The following is a 23951-nucleotide window of genomic DNA, read 5'->3' on the forward strand; positions in this document are numbered from 1 at the left end:
ATTCCATGTATATGAAATGTCTAGCACATGCAAATCTACAGAGACAAAGAACAGTTTAATGGTTGGCTAGAGCAGGGAGGGAGGGGAACAGGCCAATTTGAGAGTGACTTTTGTTTGAGGTGATGACAAGGTTGTAAAATTGTAACGCTTACAAAACTTTGACTATACTAAAAAGTACTGAATCATGCACTTTAAGGGGGACGATTTTGTGGTTGTCATCTCAATGACACTTTGTGCATCCATTTAGTACTGTGATTTTCTACAGGTCTTCCGTCTCCTACTCACAGTAGAACCGAGAGCAACAACAGTAGATGTTTAAATCAAGCGCCTACGATTTTAAGAGTCAACAATAAAATCTAAATAAATATATGTGGAACAAATGACCAGGGTATGAGTCAAAACAAGGATTTCACTTATATTTTCAAATAGAAGCCTAAGGGACACATGATTTATCTGCCACCAATGGAAGTCTTTTGTAGTAAGTTTTGCTTATTGACTTTCTTCAAGTTTGGCCACCATGGCCCTCATCCAGGGCTGTCTAATGCCACGTCTCCTTACTTTGGTCACTTTGTTTAAATGTTCTCCTGCTTCCAGCTTTTCTCCCTTAAGTTATTCTTTCTCAAATGTCTTTATGGGCAGAAAATGATGAAAAAAGATAAAATCAAGCAACCATGAAGGCAGAGAGGAAATAAATAAAGGAAACATCCAACTTATGCAACACAAAACACCATTTTAGGCAGGCAAATCTGCCGTCTATTCGCATGATCAATAACTGGCAAAAAGTGGTTGGAATCCAAAGTGCCCAACAAGACAAGATTTATTATATACTTACAAAAATTAGTTTAGCTTTTAGCCTAATGCCCAAGCACTGCAGACACTGAATCTAATTTACTATTTATTGGAATACTAACTTGTTGACAGCACATTTTATGTGCCTTTACTTATTTCATCATGAAATATAAACACTCAGGAAAGTAATTTGATTTTATCTTTCTGTACTTAAAGCCATCTAACTTGCTTTAAAATATTCTTAGGAAAGCTAATTTATCATGATTCTAATGTGCTGAATTGGTCTGAAAACAAAAAGCCAGCAAATAAAGGCCCTAACAAATTTGGCCACTCGAATCAGACATAACCATTTAAATACCAAGACTGCCCAGCAAACACAAAGCAGCCTGTAAGAAACCAAACATAACCTTATGATTTACCAGAAAAAAGGTCAAATTGGCATTTACCATGGCTTCACACTATCATTTCTTCAGAAACAGCCTTTGAATTGAAATATTTTCCAAAATAGGTTCCTTCTCGATTTTCCCATGCTATCATATGACGCTACCTGAATGCAAGACAAAAGTGTAACTACAGAGACAGTACGGCCGATTTTGGTTTCGAACAGACACAGTACTGAAACGAAGGCTGTTTCTCAAAGTTATTATAATGGGAGGCTACCTGTTCATGCCAACGATTCTGCCACTGCCCAGGGCATTTCCTCTGCAGGAATTATCTTATTTTGTATTGAAAAAACCTCTTGTCACTCTATCGTTAGATTTGTTTTTATTAAAAATGGTATTTTCCCAGCCTTACTGGCCTTTACATTGTAAGACATGGCTTTGAAAAGGCCTTAAGCTCTTTCAAAAAAATCAGACCTATCCTTAAAGGGATTAAAATCTGCCACCACTAAAAATATTCAAAAGAACACACAGCAGGTGAGAAAGTTCTGAACAAGGGCAACATTATGGTGATATGGACATAACTTCCAAGGTCAATACAGCACTCATTTGATTTTGATTTAGTTGTCTCTTGTTACTAGAATGTTCACCTTGCAGGAGAATGTAAACAGGGAGGAGTCTTAAACCTCAGACTAGGTTCGCCAGAAACTGGGGAGGTACGGTTTACAGGTATGGTAATTCTCGCTCTGGTTAGAATGACTTCCCTAAGATGCATAAGATATAAGAAAAACAACCCTCTTCAGCTCCGCATCATCCACGGCCACCCTTTTACTAGAACTATAGCAAGTCTTGACTTTAGGTCACCTCGCAATTATTCTCTTGGTCATGACATATAGGACAAAGATATATGGGGGCATGACTAAGATGGGACTTTTCTGGGAAAGTCAGGTGCTAAATCAAGTCCAGGGAGGACTGGCTGAGACAAGTGGTCATACACAATCACCAGAAGGCTCCAAGAGTATGACATAGGGTGGGTGATGCCTCAGCCAAAGCCTCATGAGGATGACGAACTGCTCACACCTGAGGCCTCTGTGTCTTGGAGATTTAGCCTCTGGACAGCCCTAACAATTTGATGTGATAGTGAAGAAAACTAAACCACGGAGTAAGGCAGCACCTTGGACTTTTCAGGCCTAATGAACGTGGAGGCAGAGGGAAGGGAGCAGTTGTTGTTGGAGGCAGAAAAAAGAACCACAAGCTAGAAGCCAGTGTCCATGGAGTAGAAGCTGGAGAAGCCCACTCCATGAAGGAACAGCAGCTAGGCAGCAACCAGGGACCGGCTTCCTTTGGTGGCAGGTCCACAGAGCAGGTGCCCGAGTGAAAGACCCAAAGTTGGCTCTGTTCTCGTCGCTGGGATTTCAGCAAGCACCGCATCGGAGTGCACCTGTGCCTGTCTTGCTACTCCGACTCCCTGCGTTACCTTCATCCTTGCTCCTTCTAATCTATTCACGACATGGCGGGCAGAGGGAGCTTTTTAGAATGCAGATGTGATCGCCAGAACTAAGATTTCCTCCTACTCTACCAGATACTACACAGAGTAACTTATTTACTCCTTAAACTTACGAGACAGACAAGAATATTGTCTCTCTTCTGTAAATGAAAAAGCTGAGGCAGAGAGAAGTAACCTGTGCAAAGCCCCGGAGGTCCAAGTATGGAGGTGGGATTTGAACCTGGGCTGTTTACTTTATGGTACTTCCCATGCTTCCTATCAGCCTGAAGATCGGATCTAGAATCCCTGACTTGCTCTATGAGATCCTCCATGATCTAGTCCCTACCCAACTCCCTACCCTCATTTCCTATCCAACATTCCCCCCTCACTGTTCATGTTCTAGCTATGTATATGCCCTTCACACATGTGTTTGTACAAGTGTATAAATATATATTGAAATGTACACATATATTTACATAGATGTTTATATTTACATACCTGTACCTAGCCATACACATTTTTGTGAACATGTGAACATAAGAGGCTTTTTGGTGCAATGATTGAAGAGCATGGACACTGGGGCCAAACTGCCTTGGGTCAAATCTGACTCTGCGGCTTACTAGCTATGAGATCTCTAGCAGTTATTTACTTCTGTATTTCTAAGCATCCCCAGGCAATAAAATGGAGAAGATGGAATTTACCGGCTAGGCTCACAGCAATGATTAAACACGTTAAAGTACACACAGCACTCAGGGTAAGTGCCTGGTAGGCAGTGAGTACAGCATAATGTTCAAGTTCTTTTCCAAACTTGCCTATGCAAATATGTTTTTTCTGCCTGAACTTTTCTTCTTTTCAACGTGGGCATCTGCATCTACCCATCCTTCAGGATTCAGCTTAGACATCAGTTCCTCAGCAGCCGTCCTGAGGCCTCAAAGTTTGAGGAAGCCTCCCACTGCGCACGCCCAGAGCACCCTGTGTTCCCTTTGCAGCCAGCATCACTCTGGTCACCACCGTTCATGACTCCACGAAGGCAGGGACTAGGTTTGTTTTCAATACTGTGGTATCTGCTGCACCCACAACTCTGCCTCGTGCAGAGCAAGAGCTCAGTCAATGTCTGTGAATAAATACATGAGGCCCATGGGACCAATGACCTAAATCTGCCCTGAGGACTTGAGGGTGAGACATTAGTGAGGAAGTCTGGACTTGAAGGTTAAATGTACAGGAGGCTGTTCTTCGGAGAAGAGGGACTTCTAGATAGAAGCTCCCCAAAGACAGAAATGTGACAGCCTGTCCATAAAGAGATGATGAGGTCACAGCATAATTAACTGTGGGAGCCAAAAGAAAATACAGATCAAGTAGAAGAAACAAGAAAACTGAGCTGAAGTTACTTTTTCGATGGTTTACAACTAATTATTGACAAATCAGATCTCTTAAATAAGAGTGCTCTTTCTACGGCGCAGTCTTGTTAAAAGGTCTCCTCTCTCTACTATAAGAAATAAAAAATGAGGATAGGAAGAAATAGGTGCCTTGTGTTAAGAATCTGAGAAAGGCTTCACGGTGATTGTACCCAACTGGGACACGTAAATGTCACCTGCAAATGAGGATCTCTCATTCTGCTTACTGGAGGACTAATCTTCTTGGGTGATTTTTAGCGTTGGGGTAATCCGCCAGCCACAATTTAGCAGAATTAAATGTTCAGCAAAGTATATAGCTCCTCCAGTAAATTCTGGAGCTCCCCACAGTGCCACTGCTCTATATTTAGGAGAAATATTAGGCAGAAGATTGTCTGTGCACACCAGGTAAAGGAGGAACAAGAATACTGTCTTGGGAAGTCAGGCAGGAGAATTCCAGAAGAGCCGCTCCGTGCTGCAGAAATGGTGAGCCAACACTTACAATCACACTAGAACAATGAAGGTCAGTTATGACATACTGCTTTCCTTCTCTTTCTCATCTCTATTAATCTTCCTTCCCTCTTGTAACCAATGGGCTCATGGATGGGAGAAAGATGATGTCACACACTTATAATACTTCTATGGAATATCAAGTTGGTAAGACCTGTCCAGGCACTGATGGGCAGAACTGAAATGTGAAGTGAGCTAGATAAATTGAAGTGCTTGCCTGAGTGAAACAACCTGTGATTCCATAAGAGGATATACATTTCACTTAAGAAGCACGCATTTGATTAACAGGAGATGGAAAAGTCCATCAGTTGACAATGTGGAGAAAAAACCAAGGGCATCACAACACAGCCTGTCAATTATAAAGCCAATGATGTATTCTGGCAACTCAGGAGGCAAAGACATTTTGAGATCTGTGAGCAGGCAGACGGCTGCAAGGAAAAAAATCAGCATAGAGCAGGAGGCTGGGCTCGACAGAGCAGGAGGGCTGTGGCGGAGGAAGAGTGGGTGGGGGCAACCGCGGATGGACCTTCAGTGTGAGACCAAGCGATTGTTCAACTTGGTAATCGTTAGCAAGGTGAAGGTAGTGTAAGACACATGGAATTTCACTCAACCTACAACTCGGATACAGAGAGTGCAGCTTCTTAATTCTGTCTAAGACCAGTTTGTGCCTCCTGTCCAAGTCTCCACCCTCTGGCTAGCACGAGACCGTGAACTTTCAGTTTTATCCAATTTAAACCTTAGTGTAAACTGATGTTTTCCAGGACTCTGTTAGGTGCTTATTCTCTCTTGGATCAAAATGCCGAGTTTCTCAAAAGACATGGCTTCCCTGTTCCCCTGCTTCTTTTCCCTAAGATGATATCCAGGTAACCTCATATCCTGAAGGGAAAACCTGAGAGTGCTTGGGCATGGCCCCCAGGTGATGCCCACTGGCTGCTGGCATCATGTCACCCAGGGACTGGTCTTTCCCTCTTAGCTGGGTCAGAGCCTCGTGTTGCTCTCCAGCCAAGCCAGGCCAGCTTCCCCTGCTGTGGATGAGCTGCCCCAAGCCATGGGCCCATGCTCCATCCAGTTTCTTCACCGCGGCCTTTTGTGCAGCCACCTCTTCTGGTCGTGGAGGCTAGCAATGGCTCTTAACTCAGAATATATGACACACGATAACTGAGAGCAGCCTGGGAAAGTTAAGCCTAATCGTCACTTGCTGCCACGGCCATGATGTGGCCAAGCCCAGGTCTGTTTGCAGGGTTGGGGTGGGGTCGGGGAAGGGTGGTTACTGTCTGGCCATCTCTTTCCAGAGTCCCAAGTAGAGAGCACAGGCAAGGTGCCCTTAGTGCTACCTATTTTCCCACTCATTTTCACTTATCTAACCCATGGCCCCTTCTTTGAAGCAGAACTCAGAGGAAGGAAAGGAAACGTATACGTGCTGACTCTGCCTTTCTCTCTCCTTCTATCGCTTTCCAGGAGGCTACAGGGGGAGGGTTCTGGTTCTGCCTTATGGACAAACTCGGCCCTTTTCTCTACACTTTAGACCTCCAGGCTCAGAGTCCTACAGTACTGGTCGATGTGCTAAAGGATTAAACGAATTTAGCAAAATCTTCTCTCAAGCCAACAGCCTGACCTTTAAGGTTCTGGTCTTTCTTGTATGCGGCACAGTATTTCCTAACCATTCTTCCCGTTTGTATTCCTTCTGTACCAGACATTGAGCACCCCTCAGACAGATAGATGCCTCTGGTCAGAAGTCTCCTGCTGTACTTAGAAAGGCAAAAGAAAATGCACGTAAATCATTTCATTACACTGGGTTCTTAATCAGGAGAAGAGACTTAAAAAGGCGAGAGGCAGTAACAAATGAACATTGGTGGAGTGCCTTCCACGTGCCAGGGGCTTCGTGTCATCTCGTGCCTTCGCAAAACAATCTGGGAAGACAAACACTACCCCCCGTTCATTTTACAGAACGGTCAACTAATGTCAAAGAAATCAAGCAATTTGTTCAGACTCACAGAACTGGTAATTTGCAGACCCAGCATTTGAATCCTAGTCTTTCTAACAGAAAAATTCATGCTGTTTCTACTACACTCCATAAATGACATAATTCACTGTATTCTACTGAATCCAAAACATCAGGAGTTGTAGGCTGCTCCAATACTGTATGTTCCACTAAAAACACAAACGCACTGCCAATTACATCAGGATGTGCTATTTGTAAGATGAATTCTGATTTCTGAGAAGTAAAAATGTGAAAAGAAACATCTTACAATGAATTAAATCTGATAAATACTGTTTAAGGAAGATGATCTGAGCAGCTGTGGACAGTCTGGACCAGAAGACAAAATGTCCAGTGCTGGGAGAGAATTGGAAAATGCCATAGTCATTCAGCATCTAAGAAACAGAAGGCTGAATAAAGACAGAGCCTTGTGAAATGGGAAGAAAAAGGTGAATTTCTAAGAAATGCTGTGGCAGGTGAATCAACAAGAATAGGGGCAGTTATAAAAGGTGAAGAATGTGCTGGAAGCTAAGATCTTGAAGTTTTGAAGACTAGAAAACAATAGCAATTGAGAAACTGGACAAAAGGAGAGGGATGGCTTCCATTTCACATATATTAACATTCCAAAAATAGAGACTTATCTTCATGTAACTCTGGAGGGAAGAGAGCCAGATATGAGGACATGGGGATCACTCAGAGGCACCAGCTTAGGGGGAAGACAGCACTCTTACTGGGGGTCTGAGGATTAAAAACACCCGGGGTGTACTGGATGTTAAAGGCAAAGAAAAGGAACAGGTTTATGAACATTGGGGAATAAGATGAAGTGAGATCAATACTAGATGCCACTGAAGAAGCTGGCTATCAGAGTTTTTTTTTTCTTTTTTTAATTTTATTTTTGACAAGCATGCACACAAGTGGGGGAGGGGCAGAGAGAGAGGGGAACAGAGAATCTGAAGCAGGCTCTGTACTGACAACAGAGACCCCGAGGCAGGGCTTGAACTCGTAAACACTGAGATCCTGGCCTGAGTCTAAGTCGGATGCTTAACTGACCGAGCCACCCAGGAGAGAAGATATTCTTAAGGAATGATACCAAGTTGAGTGGCTGGACTCACACGAAAATCACTTTCAAAATGGAGGTGTCCTAAGTGCCCATGAGTCAAGCACCCCCTCTAGAGGTTCCTGCCCTAACCTGGCTTACTCCCAGTTCAGAGTAACAGTGGGCACTGGGCAGGGCAGATTTATATATTCTTAGTGCATACTAAGAATGAATGAATGAATATCTTAGTTTAAATGAAAAAATTAAGGAAACAGAGAAAAAAAGCCTGACCAACAGGCATATATATATGAGAGAGAGAGAGAGAGAGAGAGAGAGAGAGAGAGAGAGAGTTTTAAGGCCTTGTGTAAAATGTAACTGTATATTCTACCAATTTAATAAATATTTAACTCAACAGCCTACTATGTGCCAGACACCTGACTTATCACTGGGATAAGATGAGTAAGACAATTCCAATCCTGAGAACTTGCAGACCTTAGAGACAGGTGATGAAAACTTGACCTCACCAGATGTCTCATTCTCTCCATCGCTCATTCTAGTCCATGCCGTGATCATTTCTTAACTTGCACTGTTCTCCTGCTTCTACCTTTTCCTGCACCCCTATTCCAGTCTCCTCACAGAGCCTGAGTGACTCTCTTACGTCTTTTTTTTTTTTTTAACATTAACTCATTTTTAAGAAACAGAGAGAGACAGAGAATGAGAAGGGGAGGGGCAGAGAGAGAGAGAGGGAGGGACAGAATTTGAAGCAGGCTCCAGGCTCTGAGCTGTCAGCACAGAGCCCAACGTGGGGCTCGAACGCATGAACTGTGAGATCATGAACTAAGCCGAAGATGGACGCTTAACCACCTGAGCCACCCAGGAGCCCCTTGAATGACTCTCTTAAATGTAAATCCTATAACATCCTCCTTTCCCTTCTTAACCGTACAAAGTCCTTAATCTTGGCCCACAAAGTCTCATGATCTGAACCTGATGTCCTCTCCCACAAGGGTCCTCAGACCCTTTTCCTTGTTGCCTATGCCTGGAATTCTCCTACCAAGGCATCTGTAAGACTTGCTCCTTCATTTTCTACAGACCTCTGTCCAAAGGTCTTATTAAGGAGTCCTTCTCTGACTACCTGGCATTCCCTAACCCCCTTATCCTGTCTTACTTTTCTTAAAAGCATTTACTCAAGAAAATGCATCCATAACCACTGGGATATATTGTTTATTGTCTGCCACCCCCAACAATACTGGAAGCTCCACAAGAAGAGGGTCTGATTGGTTTGTTTTTGTGTTCCCAGCACTTGGCTGGCATGTGTTCATTGGTTAACAAACACTTCTTGAACAAACTGGATGCACTGTTGAGTTATGCCCAGGATTATAGGGGAGCAAAGAGGAGGGTACATGGCATATCCCAGGAGGGGCCAGAGGATCAGAGAAAACTTCCTTAAGCAAGTAATGTTGGACTTAGACTTCATTCATTCATATGGTCAGAAAGGCTTTCACTTGTTCAACACATTCCTACAGAGTTTTACTATGTGTCAGGCACTATTCTAGAACTCGGAGGGGAGCTGTCAAGAAGGCAGAGAAGTCCTTATTCTTGTGAAACTTACAATCTAGTGGGGGAGAGAGATAATAAGGAAGCCAATATGTGAAAAAAGGCAAATATCCAGTGTTGAGACATGCTATGCAAATAACTAAAATAGGGTGACGTAAAAGAAGTCTCCTAGGTGCTTACTTTAGACTGGGTCGCTAGGGAAGTATCTCTAGGAAGTGGCATTTTTGTGGAGACCTGGAGAATAATAAGGAAACTCCCATGTGAAGATGAGGGGGGTGAACATTCTTACAGAGAAAGCACAGCCAGGGCAAAACCCTGAAACGGGAACAGGCTTGAAGTATTCAAGGAACCACAGGGAGGACACATAGCTACTGGGCGGTGGTGAGGAGAGGGGCATGACTTAAGATCTATAGGCATAGTCTTAAGAATGAGTAGGACTTAGGGGCACCTGGGTGGCTCCGTCCGTTAAGTGTCCGACTCTGTCTCCGGTCTGATCTCACCGTTTGAGACCCGCATCAGGCTCTGTGCTGACAGCTCAGAGCTTGGCGCTCACTTCAGATTTTGTGTCTCCCTCTCTCTCTCTGCCCCTCCCCCACTCGCACTCTGTGTCTCCCTCTCTCAAAAATAAATATACATTAAACATTTTTTAATGTATATAACTGAATAAGTAGGACTTATTCAGGGAAGGAAGCAGGCTGCAGAGCACTGCAGGTGGAAAGGACAGCATAAACAAAGGCAAGGAAGCATAAAACAGATCGGTGCATATTTAAGTAAATCTAGGAAATTCACTTCTTCTGGGTTCAATGCACAGCCAATGATGAAATCCAGAGTAATATATAGAGAAGTTGTTTTTGTTTTTTGTTTTTTTTTTCACGAATCTTCCAGCATCATATTTTGTTGCACTTGAGGGAAGAAAACCATCTCACTAGAAAACATATCCTTAGGGAGATCTATAAACAACTTACTAGAAGAGACTATACTAAGAAGTATATTTTTAGAAGATTCAGGTATTATATATTTGAATTCCTGCTAAGCTCAGAAGGTGGGAAGCAAATGCGAACTAGCAAACTTTCATTCCAAACACAGCCTCAGACACAGAAGTGGTCACCACCCCCGTGTTTCAGACACCGGACTAAAGGAGTCACAGTGGAAAGCCGGGCTTCAGTTTCAGCTCTTTTTTGCCCAGTGTGGTTTCCACTGCTTCCTGGCATCTCAAAGACTCGTTCAATGCACCTGCCTCGTTCAATGATCCTTGCTGTCAATTTATTCTATGGACCCTGCCTTCTACAGTTTTCCTTTGGCTTTATTTCTCTTTTCCTGGGACTACTTATAATTTAGAAAATATATTTTTCTTCTTTTTCCTCTCAGCTAATCTTAATACCATGTTGTATGCAGGCTGGTCTGTAGCTCAACAACTCCCTCCCTCTACTAAAAAAAAAAAAAAAAAAAAAAAAAAAAAAAAAATAATGCAAATCCAAACAAACTCAAATATGGGATTAACGTGCTTGGCCACATCTTTTTCTCTATAGTAACTGAGTCCCCAAGGAGTGTCTAAGTCTTTGGGAATCTTGACAGATCAGAATTTTTGTAGCAGTTGAGATCCTGTTATCAGTAGAACCAGATTCCCCAGGGAAGGCAGTGCTGAATTCACAACAAGGGGTTTAATTTAGGCTCACAATTTATCTAGCAATTCGTGACTTATGAGTAACTGTTCAATATGTGTGTCATAATGGCCTGTTGCTGACTTACAGTATGCACAGAGAATGGAGTCATTTTGAGACCAACTATTTTATCCATCAGATAAGAAAGCATCATTAAGTGTACCAAGATAAAATATTCAGGAGGAAATAAATGAAGGGTGAAGTTTTCTTCCACTAACAAAGATGCATTTTGCACTCTTATACCACAAACCTCTGGTACATTTTATTCCTCACTTAACAGTGGAAACATGTAGTTAAGATAGCACTGGAGAAGTAAGATGTCCATTGTAAATGAGGTTGAAAAATTATCTGTTGCAGGAGGCATTTACTTTTTAAATTTCTGGATATTCAAGATATGCCCAATGTTTTCTAATACTTTTCTATTAGGTGGCAAAATCCGTGGTATCTATAAATGCCAGGGTGTTCATGAACTTTAGCAATGACATGAAGAGTTACTGTCTCTTGAAAGGTTGATGTAATTTTTTTTTTTTTTTTTTTTTGTAAATGGCAAATCCCTGAAATAGGAAAAAGGACATTCTACAATGTGAACAACAACTAAAAGGCAAGATAGAAAGCAAGGACTGGCCAGTTGCTCAAAACAAAACAAAACCAAACAAACAAACAAAAAAAAACACCTGTGAGAAAGCTGGTCCCAATTTTTAGATGTAAAACCTTTCCAGAGACCACAGCCTAAGACAGGTGCTCAGCAACCTTCACCTTTTTGAAAATAGTGGAGATTGCCAAGAGGCAAATAAACATGGTTACAGGGAAAAGGTGAGCCAATACCAGGCAGGGTCCAAGAAACAGCATAAAAGTGCAAAGCATCAAAAATAACTAAATATTTTATTTCCATTTTCCACTGTTCCTTTTTACCCATGCTTAAAGAAGTAAAATTTTGGGGGGGGGGGGCTTAAAACTTGGTTTGTAACACCGAAGCTGTGACAATAAATAAACACAAACATTATTTAGCTAACATTATTAAAAATGAAATTAATGTCAGAGTTACCTGAAATTCTAATCCATAGTTTTCTCTGCAGAATTCTCTCAATTTAGGATACACATTTTCTCTTAGTGCCTGTCTTTCTGCTCCTGTGTCTGTGGTAGAAAAACAAACACATAGAGAGGGAGTTATGTCCACACATATGTATTTCTGGAAAAACAAGGTAAACTTACAATTAATATTAACATTAATATAACCAGATTGGGTGCCAACTGTGAAATGATGGGATATCTGACAAGCTGGGGAGCCCTGTTCCTAATAGGGGACGGGGAGTAGTGACCCCTCTTCCAGACACGCACAGGAAGCCTGAGGAACGGATGGGAGTCTCACTGGTCAGTTCCGTGTATGTGACAGGGCTGGGAATTCATATTTGAGCCTTTATGCCCACGCAGACCCTCAAATGAATCTCTTAAATAGCCAGACGTGCTGTCTTTGGAAGAGACAGAAGAAAAAAATCATAGGGCTATTGGCTATGAGGTGTTTTAGCCCCATTAAGTGTAAAAGTTACAAAATCACACACACACGCACACACACATTAATTTAGTTACTGATTTCCAAAAAAATTCAATCTCTATCATCATGCCTATAGTACTTAGAACTAATTAGACTTTTACAAAATTCAGTACGGCATCCATGCAATCAACGCAACAGTGAGGAGGGACAAATTGTGGGAGCCAACATCCAAACTTGGTAGATTCCACTGGCCAATGGTTTAGCAGAGTAATGCCTGCCACCCTGGGCACAGGGACTGTTTATCAGAGAGGGGAATTGTGTCACATGTTCCACACCACGTAAAAACTTCAAAATCATGTTACAATTTACGTCATTAAAAAAAAAAAACATACAAGAAGAAACAGAGAGCTTGAAACCGGAAGAACCACAGAACATGTATGTATTTAATGTCAAGTATTTTGCACAGAAAGGGCTTTCCAAAGCCACCTGTGCTGGGTGATTATCTGCATCGATGATGACGCTGTAAAATGCTTACAGCAAAGACAGGCTGTTCCCTGCCCAACTAACTTCAGTGAAAGAGGAGAACAGAGATTTTAAAAATTAGGTTAATGTCTTATCTCATAAAAATTGCCATTTGCCAAATGTACCTCAATCCCAGCCATAACTACAAAACATTTGCATACCGCATTTATAACTAAGAGCCAGTTTAAAAGACTTGCCTTATTATTCTCAAGTTCGTCTGTCCATGCAAATTCAACCATATGCCGTGCTGACCTACTCTACTTTCCTACTATTCTCAAGACTATTTTGAGATGTAAATAACCAATCTCAAGAGTCTGAAATGCAGCTGGAGGCTGACAAAGTGACAGAAACCCGTATTTACAGGGAAACCAGAAACTCAATACAAGGCTTCTAAATCACCATATGGTCCAAATGGTCAGAGTCTTTTCTAACCATAGATCCAGCATGGACCCTCAGTTTAAAAGGAAAGCTGGAGGACTGAGTGGTACATTTGAGCAGTGCCCACGTGCTGTTAAGGCACTAGTGGAGGCAGTATGCTAAGCTTTTACAGGGTTTTATCATCTCAGGATCAGAGCCCCATCCCCCTTCACCCCATTTTAGGGGCTGAAAACACTAACTTTGCAATAAAGCTGATTAATATTCAACCAATCTCTCTAAAAGGCTATACATGTTTAAAACACAAGTAACAAAAGTCACTTTAAAAATAAACAAATATTGGGGTGCCTGGCTGGCTCAGTCAGTTGAGTGTCCAACTCTTGGTTTCAGCTCAGATTATGATCTCATGGTTTATGGGATCAAGTCCTGTGCTCTGCACTGACAGTGTAGAGCCTGCTTGGGATTCTCTCCTCCTCTGTTTCTGCCCTTCCCCTATTAGTGCGCACATGTGCACGTGGTCTCTCTCTCCCAAAATAAACAAACATTTAAAAATTAACATTAAAATTAAACAACTACTACCAGATGTGGAAGCTGGAAATAACATGCATGATATAATGATTATATTATTACATAATTAAGTAAACAAGGGCTATTAAGGTATACTAATGTAGTATCAAAATAACATGAGAAACTATGAAATGATGGAAGGAGCAGAAATTATGTAATATGTTATTGTAACTCATTACTAGGTATAGCCATCTGAATGTGCCATATTATGAGGATAAGACAGAAATATAGTCTCTAATCTCTAATATTTACCAAATGCTTACTGTAGTCATGTATTAAGTATTTCTATTTATTCTAAGTATTTCTTAGTCCCGCTGACAACAACTCTCTGAAATGGGTAAAATTATTATTCCATTTTTTTATTAGAGGAAACTGAAATACAGAGAAGTTATGAGACTTGCCTGAGTCATATGACCACTAAGTTAGAGAAGCTGGATTTGAATCTAGAGAGCCGTATGCTATAGTTCACTCTCACCAGAGGAAACATGCAATGGTGCAAAGAAACAATCTTTGAAAATGACACACAGACTAACTTCATAGAATGGTTAAGGAATGCTGAACTCACCTCTCATCTGGACTCTGCCTCTCTGTTCTCATTCTTGCCCCTTCAAACCATTCTCCACAGAGGAGTCAGACTCCTCTTTTACAAATGCCAATCAGATCACAGAAAGCCCTCCAGGGGCTCTGCAAGGCACTTGGAATGACATCCATGCCTCTTACCTTGAATGTTCTCCCTCCCCCAAAGGGATCTCTTACCACTACTGGATTACACACCTACTCACGGCCTTCATGCTAGCTGTGACTTCCTCCTGTAATGGTTAGTCCTGTGATCATCTCAAGGCATCTCCTGTCATTCAAGTGTCAGTTTTAGAGCCACCTCCTCAGAGAGGCCTCTTTGAGCCCTCCATCTACGAACCACTCTCTGTCACATCACCTCTCAAGTCTTTTGCACATTACTCATCACTTTACTGTTGCTATTCAGTTACTATTTGTCTCCCCTACTGCAAGTGAGCTCAAAGAGTCAGAACCCTTCTGTTGTCTCGTTTACTGCGACATCGCCAGTGATCAGAGTTATGCTCGATTAAGAAATGAGTGAATGAAAAAAAAAAAAACCCACACATGCACCAGTGACCAAAATGAACTGACAGGCAATGCTTCCTTGTAATTACCTCCGGAAACAGAAGGGCTTCCTACATCACAATTTGTCACTGGATGGACCCAGAATCAAGACTAGGGGAAATTCTGGGAAATAAATGATGTGGCTTATAAAGTTGGTTTCATGAGGTAAGTGAATGGGCTGAAATACTGGTTTCTTTTTTGGTTTCTGTGTTTCTGGCAGAATACATTTTACCAACTCATGTTGACCTTTCCTAAAAGTATGAAGAAAACATACGCACATATCTGACAGACGTTTTGTGTTATTACTTATGTTACAAAAAAGTCTCAGATTTTCCTATATTTGTATTAATAGGTGATGAGTGGCTCTGGAAATGGAAAAGTAATTAAGATAGAATGGATTAGTTATAATGGGTGGCAGATAAGCTGGCTTAATTATATTAAAAAACCTAATTCATACTAACAGCAAATCCGGATGGTTGGCAATTAAAAAAACATTAGAATGTCATAAACAGGAAAAATTAAGTTACAAAATGTCACACATAAAAAGAGACCTCTTTAAAAAGTGTAGGTCAGACACAAGGTATGTCATCATTTACTCTTTCTACATAGTCACTGCATCCATTTGTATCTGCCCAGCTCCTTAGCGCTTTGAAAAGATTGAAAAGATACATTAACAGTTGGGCAGCACTACTAGGTTTTTAAGAAGTTGTTTTCTATAATTCCTCAATGATCTCAGAGTTAATGATCGTTTCTAATGCCGTGTCTGAGTTACCCACAGGAAAAGCCTTAGTTGAGGGAGTATTATTAATCAATACCATTTATCCCACTTCATGAGGGATTTAGATTAATTCCAAATTTCTATCAAAAATAAAAGTGCCAAGGGCCATGCCCTGGGTGGCTCAGTCGGTCGAGCTTCCGACTTCAGCTCAGGTCATGATCTCACAGCTCGTGAGTTCGACCCTGCACCGGGCTTTGCAGTGACAGCAAGGAGCCTGCCTCGGATTCTCTGTCTCCCTCTCTCTCTGCCCCTCCCCAACTCGTTCTCTCTCAAAAATAAACATTAAAAAGAAATAAGTAAAAATGCCAACACGACCATGTTGCACTGGGACTTCTTACTGTCCCTGCCTCACCCAAACGTAAGGCCAGGGGCATTTGATTAAGTCGCTTCCATCCGCGCAGCTCAGAAAATTCATTTAGGATCCAGCCCACACCCTCTGCTACAACTGTTGTTCCAGCCCAGCCTCCCAGATTTCTGTACATCTGCCCTTGCCTGGGTTCTCTTTCTTCCCCTGGCCTGTCAGCCAGTGATTCCTCTGGACACCCTACCTGGCTTCTGTTGTTTTTGTTTGGGTTGATTTCTTGTCTGATGGCTTCCAGAGGTTGGCTCCTCTCTACACCCTCTAAGCTCTCTGTGCCCAACCAGCCACACTTACCCTTATATGTATCACCAAATCCTGTCAATTTGATCACAAACATCTTTTGAATCTGGCCACTCTCTAGTTTTGTACTCACCATCTCTCAACCCGAAGGGTCCCCAAGTCTCCTATTTGACTGACCTGTTATCTGTCCCTCCTCATTGCAGTCTTATACTCCAGAGAACAGATGGAGAGAAATCCAAGACAAAAGAAAAGCAATAACTAGTTTGATTAATGCAGGTCTTGGCTGGAATCTGGTGGCCCAGAAGATAAAGGCTGTAAAGTTCAGTAGACGTAAATGTGTTTTCTAGCTAAGTTCCATGTTCTACTGCTCTCTACCATGTACCCTCCTGGGTACATTTTCAGCTATTACTTGAACCCAACCCTTGTCCTTAATACATACTGCTTTCCATGCTCAGAATTCTTTATCCTTGCATCCCCTTTGCCTGGCAGACTTTGACCTTTCTTAGGCCCAATAAAAGGTAGTATACTTAGTGATTTCTTACTACTCAGAGGCAGGCATGCTCTGTCTAGCTCATCCCAGTGAGCACTGTGCTCACTCCTATGTATCATCATATACTATATTATAATTTTTAATTTGTCTCCCCTAATAGACTTGTGAGTTCATGACATGCTAGGACTTTCTCATTCACCTCTGCAATGTGGAAATTAAAGCAGACCCCAGTACACAGTCAATAAGTGAATGGGCAAACAGATGCTATCTACAATGAAAACATTGATTAATCCCAACTAAAGAATGTGTCTCCACAAAGCTAACACAAATCAAAATGCAATATCGTTTTCAAGTAATAACTGACTGTGTCTGCAGCATTAATAGTCGTGTGTGAATGTGGGGTGATGTTACAAAACATATGACAGAGTTTGGTATAGTGGGGAATTTATTAGATCCTCAATAAAATTCACTAAAACTGTCAAAATAAGCATTTGAATTCTCTGTAAATTCACCAAAGACCAAAGGCATAAAGCAAACTGGGAAATAACTTTAATGAAAAACTACTCAACTCTGGGTGAGAACAGTGAGAATCTATGGGACTGTCCCATTCCTCTTTAACTGCCACACCCCTTCCCATGTCAGAGAAGGTCAAGCTGTGAGTATCAACAACTTCATTGCTAGAGAGCGCTTGCTTGATCTGGAGCGGAGCATGGGAACACTCCATGGCCATCCGTGTTGTTGGCAGCAGCAGTGGTCTCAGAGGTAGAGAGACCTCTGTGGCTCAGCCAACCTATAGTTTCACCCAAATGTAAAAAGGAGACCAAGGAAATAAACAGTCATGGAAGGCCTTGTTAAGTTCTCTGCAAATTCCTAGCTGATGGGAAGGCTACCCACAAACACAAGAGAGACTGAAAGCTACCCTCGTATTTGTGGCTGACTTTGAGCCTGTGTACATAGGCAGTGTAAACATTAAGACTGGGTGGAAAGTAAAAGTTAGGATAGACTTAAACACTGGCTAAGCTTTGCAGGTGTTCCCCAGCCCATAGAAACTGGCAGAGAACAGAAGCCCTACTGGCTTGAGGCATTTGAGAAGAAACTCTTGAAGTCATTGACAGACATTAAGCTGCAGAGAAAAGTGGGTGATCCCTGGGAAGTCAGGCATATCTTCATCATCACCACCATCACCATCAAATAACTGGGCAGAGACAGCAGCAGCCTGCACTGTGGGGAACCGGTGCCATGGATTTAGTCCAGGCAAGTAACTAAACAAACAAACAAAAAATGCCAACAAATTAAAAAACACCACTCAGAAGTAAAAATCAGAATCCAGATTTGTTACAGTGTATTACCTAAAACGTCTACTTTTTAACAAAAAATCTTGAGATATATAAAGAAACAGAAAAATGTGACACCTATTCAGGATAAAAAAGCAGTCAACAGAAATGAGCTGTGGGTGGTTCCTATATGAGATTTAGAGAACAAAGACTGCAAAACAGCTTTCAGAGAACTTCAGGTCACCGTGTTTAAGGAAGAAAGAAAAATAAACAAGTTCCCAGAAACCTGTGGGCAGCAGCTGCTGGAGTGGTACATAGGTAAAGGGAGTCCCAGAAGGACAGGAGTAAGAGAAAGGAGGAAAATAATTTTGAAGAAATAATTGTGCAAATGTCCCAAATTTAATGGAAAACATTAATCTACACATCCATGAAGATGAAAGAACCCAAATATGTAATGACTAAGAGATCCACAGTTAGACACCTAGTCAAACAGTTGAAACCAAAGATAAAGAGCAAATCTTGAAAACAGCAAGCAAAAACTGACTCATCACACTAAGGGAAACAATACAATAAGGGTTGACTTCTCATGAGAAGGCATGGAAACCAGAAGGCAATGGAATGACATACTCAAATAATGGGGAAAAAAGGTCAACCAAGAGTTCCATATCTAATAAAACTATGTATAAAGAAAAAAAGACCTGGAGGACATGATGTTAATGAAATAAGACACAGAAAATTACTGCATGATTCCACTTACAGGTAGAATCTAAAATAGTCAAACTCACAGCAGCAGAGAATAGAATGATCGGTGCCAGGGGCTGAAGGGAGACATGGGAAGGGGTTGGTCAAAGGGTGTAAAGTTGCATTTAGGCAAGATGAAAAAGTAGATCTAAAATAGAGAAATGTGAATATAGTTAACAATACTGTATTTTAGGCTTTAAATTTGCCAAGATCCTAAGCATGATCACCAAAAAAAAAAAAAAAAAAAAAAAAAAAAAACAGGACAAAAAGGCTATGTGAAGTGATGAATATATTAATTGGCTTGATTGTGATTAATTCACAGTGTGTATCAAAACATCAAGTTGTACATCTTAAATATTTACAACTTGTCAACTGTACCTCCATAAACTTGAGAAAAGAAAGTGAAATAAGAACATTAACAAATTTAAAAAGATTGAGAAACGCTGCGGCTAGCAGATCTGCATTAAGAATTTACAAAAGAGGGGCAGCCAAGTGGCTCAGTCGGTTAAGTGTCCAACTTCGGCTCAGGTCACGATCATGCAGTTTGTCAGCTCAAGCCCCGTATCAGGCTCTGTGCTGACTGCCCAGAGCCTGGAGCCTGCTTCAGATTCTATGTTTCTCTCTCTGTCCCTCCCCTGCTTGCACTCTCTCTCTCTCTCTCAAATAAGTAAACATTAAAAATTTAAAAATATTAATTTAATATTAAAAATATTAAAAATAAAGTCCTCCAAACTGAAAAGAAATGGCATCAGACGTTAACAAATCCATACAAAGAATGAAAAGCACTGTGAAAAGTGTGTAAAAAAAAATTACATAATTATGTATTTTTTTCTGTATTCCTTTATATACTTTTTACAAATTCTTAATCATTTTATCTTCTTTTTAAAAAATGTTTTTAATGTTTATTTATTTTTGAGGCAGGGAGGAACAGAGCATGAATGTGGGAGGGTCAGAGAGAGAGGGAGACACAGAATCCGAAGCAAGCTCCAGGGTCTGAGCTGTCAGCACAGAGCCCGACGCGGGGCTCGAACTCACGGCCCTCAAGATCATGACCTGAGCCGAAGTCGGCCGCTTAACGGACTGAGCCACCCAGGCGCCTGTCATTTTATCTTCTTTAATCACGGTAAGTGTACTCTTTAATCCCTATCCCCCATTTCCCCCATCCTCCCATCCATCTCCGCCTGGTAAACATTGGTTTGTTCTTCATAGTTAAGAGTCTGTTTCTTGGTTTGTCTCTCTTTCCTTTGTTTTGTTTCTTAAATTCTACATATGCGTGAGATCATGTGGTGCATGTCTTTCTCTGACTGACTTATTTTGCTTAGCATTATATTCTTTAGCTCCATCCATATTGTTGCAAATGGCAAGATTTCATTTTTTGTGGATAATATTCCATTGTGAATATATATCACAGTTCCTTTATCCATTCATCAATCAATGAACATCTGGGCTGCTTCCATAGTTCGGCCATTGTAAAAAATGCAGCAATACACATAGGAGTGCATGTATCCCTCTGAATTAGTGTTTTTGTATATTTTGGGTAAATACTCGGTGATGTAATTACCGGATTGTAAAGTAGTTCTGTTAATTTTTAAAGGAACTTCCATACCGTTTTCCAGAATGTCTGCATCAGTTTGCATTCCCACCAATGGTGCAAGAGGATTCCTTTTTCTCCACGTCATTGCCAACACTTGTTGTTTCCTGTGTTTTTGATTTTAGCCATTCTGAAGGATGTGAGGTAGTATCTTATTGTGGTTTTGATTTGTATTTCCCTGATGATGAGTGATGTTGAACATCTTTTCATGTGTCTGTTGGCCATGTGGATGTCTTCTTTGGAGAAATATCTGTTCATGTCTTCTGACCATTTTTAATTGAATTATTTGTTTTTTGGGTATTGAGTTGTAACAGCTCTTTATATATTTTGGAATCAAACTCTTTATCTGATATGTCATTTGCAAATATCTTCTATTTAGTTGGTTACCTCTTTTACATGCTTCTTGAAAAAAAAGACTAACACTGCACTGTTTGGTTTTAACAAACATACATATATATATAACACATGCCAATAGTAACAGAAAACAGGGAGGAGAAAATGGAGCTATAGTGGCACAAAGTATGTTTTACCAGAATTAAGTTAGTATTCACCTAAAGTGTAATAAGTTAAGATAGATTTTATAATCTCTAGAGCATTAAAAAAGTAAATAAAAACAATATAACAAAGGAATTAAAATGATACACTAAAAGGGGCGCCTGTAGCTCAGTTGGTTAAGCATCAAACTCTTGATTTCGGCTCAGGATATGACTCCTGGCTTGTGAGACCGAGCCCTGCGTTGGGCTCTACACGGACAGCATGGACGCTGCTTGGGATTCTCTCTCTTCCTCTCTTTCTGTCCCTCCCCTATGTGCTCTCACTCAAAATAAGTAAATTTAAAAAAAATAAAAAGATACATTCAAATATTTTACAAAGAAGAGTGTAGAGTGAGAACAGATGAAGAAGAATGACATGAGTTATGTAGAAAACAAATAGCAAAAGGAGAAATAAACCCAAACACATCAATGATTACTTTAAGTAAGAATAAACGCTCAAATGGAAAAAGACTGTCAGTCTCCTGGATATGGATATTATCTATGGATAATGAAACCATATTCGATTGTATGCTATCTACAAGTGACACACTAGGTTTAAAAACACCAATAGGTTGAGGGACACCTGGGCGGCTCAGTTGGTTAAATGCCCAACTCTTGATTTCAGCTCAGATCATGACCTCACAATTCATGGGATCAAGCCCTGTGTCAGGCTCCAGCCTAGCCTGGAGCCTGCTTAAGATTCTCTCTCTCTTTCTCCCTCTGCCCCTCTCCCCGATCACTTCCTCTCTGTCTTTCAAAATAAATAAGAATTTTTTTAAAGAAAAAAAAACCAAGAAGTTGAAAGTAGAAGGATAGAAAAAAATAACATGAAAACAGTAACCAAAAGCAGACTGAACATATAAAATCAGACAAGACAGATTTTAAGAAACAATACTAGAGAAAAAAAAGAGCCATGATATAACAATTATAAACAGAGATGAAAAATATATAAAGCAAAAATTGACAGAAGTAAAAAGAGAAATAGACATTTCAACAACAGCTAATGATTTCTATGGTCTATTCTTAATAACAGATAAAACTACAAAACAGAAAATCAACAAGGATACAGAAGATTTCAACAACACTATCAAAAAACTTGACCTAATTGACATTTGTAGAACTATCCCCCCCCAAAAGACAGCAAAATGCATTTTTTCTAGTGCTCTGATAGGTCATATGCTAAACCACAAACAAGTCTTGTAAATTTAACAGTACTAAAATTGTAACAAATATGATCTATAATAGAATAAAAAATCAATAACAAAGATTTTTGGGAAACTCTCAGGTTTTTTTTTTTTAAGTTTATTTATTTATTCTGAGAGAGAGGTGGGGTTTAGGGGTAGAGAGAGAGGAAAGAGAGAATCTCAAGCAGGCTCTGTGCTGTCAGCACTGAGCCTGATATGGGGTTTGATGTGGGGCTTGATCTTAGAGATCATGACCTGAGCCAAAACTGAGTCAGATGCTTAATGGAGTGAGCCACACAGGCACCCCTGGAAACCTCCAGATATTTGGAAATTGAACAACACACTTCTAAAATACTCATGTACCAAAGATCAGTGCAACGAGAGACAAATGTTTTGAAGTGAATAAAAACACATGTTAAAAGCCATGAAATGTAGTGGTGAGAAAGAAATCTCTATCTTTAAATACCTATAACAAAAATGAAAGGTCTCAAATCAGTAACTCAAGAGTCCACCTTCCCAGCAAAAGAAGAGCAAACTCAACCCAAAGCAAAGAAGAGGGGAAAAAATTAAGCATGAAAATCAATGAAATAGAAATCAGGAAAACAAAACACCCCCCTCTCCCCACCAGAGAATCAGTAAAGTCAAAAGCTCGTTCTTTAAAAGATCAGTAACATTTATGAACTTTTGGCTAGGTTGACTAAGACAAAAAAAGACAAATGATCAAAATAGGAATGAAGGAGAAACCATATGGCATACTGACACTACTGAACTTTTAAAAATCGTCTCATGAAGAAAATCACCATTCTGGAGTGTTTAATTGGTAAATTATATCAATAAAGAAGAAATAATCCTTCACAAACACTTTCAGAAAACAGAGGAAGGAAAATAGTTTTCAATTCCTTCTTTAAGTCTGCTGTATTATCCTAAACCCAAAGCCAAAGATATCGAAAGAAAAAAAACACAAAACAAAAATTACAGACTAATATAACCCTCACGAACATAAATGCAAAAATCCTTTTCAAAATACTAGCAACCTTAGTTCAGCAACCTATATATCATGTCCAACGGGGGTTTGTTACAAGAAGGAGAGGTTAGTTTTAATATTTGAAAATCATTAATGGAACATGCCATTACATTACACGAGGACATGACCATATGATCACTCCACAGATGCAGAAAAAAAAATCAGTTGACAAAATCGAATACCCATTCAGGACAAAAACTTGGCTACAGGAACAGAGAGGAATCTTCCTCATTCTGGTAAAGGGCATCTGCACAAAACTCTACAGCTAGCACCATACTTCATGGTGTAAAAACTGAATGGCTTCTACCTGTGATCAGGAACACTTCCTTGTCACATCTATTCAGCATTTTACTGGTTCCAGTCAGTGCAGTGAAGAACAATAAAAAATAAAAAATAAAATAATAATAATAAAAAAGAAAGGCAATAACATTGGAAATAAGCAAATATAACCATTTTTATTCTCAAATGACAAGATCTTCTATATGGAAAGTCAGGAATCCAGAGGAAAAATTTCAGTAACTGATAAACGAGTTCAGCAAAGTTGCTGGATATTCCATACGAAATCAATCATATTTTTTTATACTCACCCCAATCCAGAAATGAAATATAAAAACTGCACTTACAGTAGCATTAAAATAATAAAACACTGAAAAATAAATATAACAAAAGAAATGCAAGACATACCACGTTTATAAACTATAAAACCTTGCTGAAAGATCTAAATAGACATTTCATCTTCAAGAGTTGGAAGACTCAAAATTGTCAGAATGACAATCCTTACCAAATACTGGCCTGAGATTCTCTAAAATCATCTACAGATCCTACACAATCCCTATCAAAATCCCAGCACATTTTGCAACTATTTTTTGAGTACC

The 23951-nt window shown here is 40.3% G+C and overlaps 1 protein-coding gene across 1 annotated transcript in view; it reads right to left on the reverse strand.

Annotated features, from left to right (window-relative positions):
• The window catches only part of NWD2 (NACHT and WD repeat domain containing 2), a 183249-nt gene that overhangs the window by 97237 nt on the left and 62061 nt on the right, over positions 1-23951 (reverse strand). Inside the window, exon 2 of the mRNA XM_030314056.1 lies at positions 11831-11919. Within this exon, the coding sequence (XP_030169916.1) occupies positions 11831-11919 (89 nt within the window). The remainder of the gene's footprint in view (positions 1-11830; positions 11920-23951) is intronic.

This window comes from Lynx canadensis, chromosome B1 (assembly GCF_007474595.2).
Source record: "Lynx canadensis isolate LIC74 chromosome B1, mLynCan4.pri.v2, whole genome shotgun sequence".
Lineage (NCBI taxonomy): Eukaryota > Metazoa > Chordata > Mammalia > Carnivora > Felidae > Lynx > Lynx canadensis.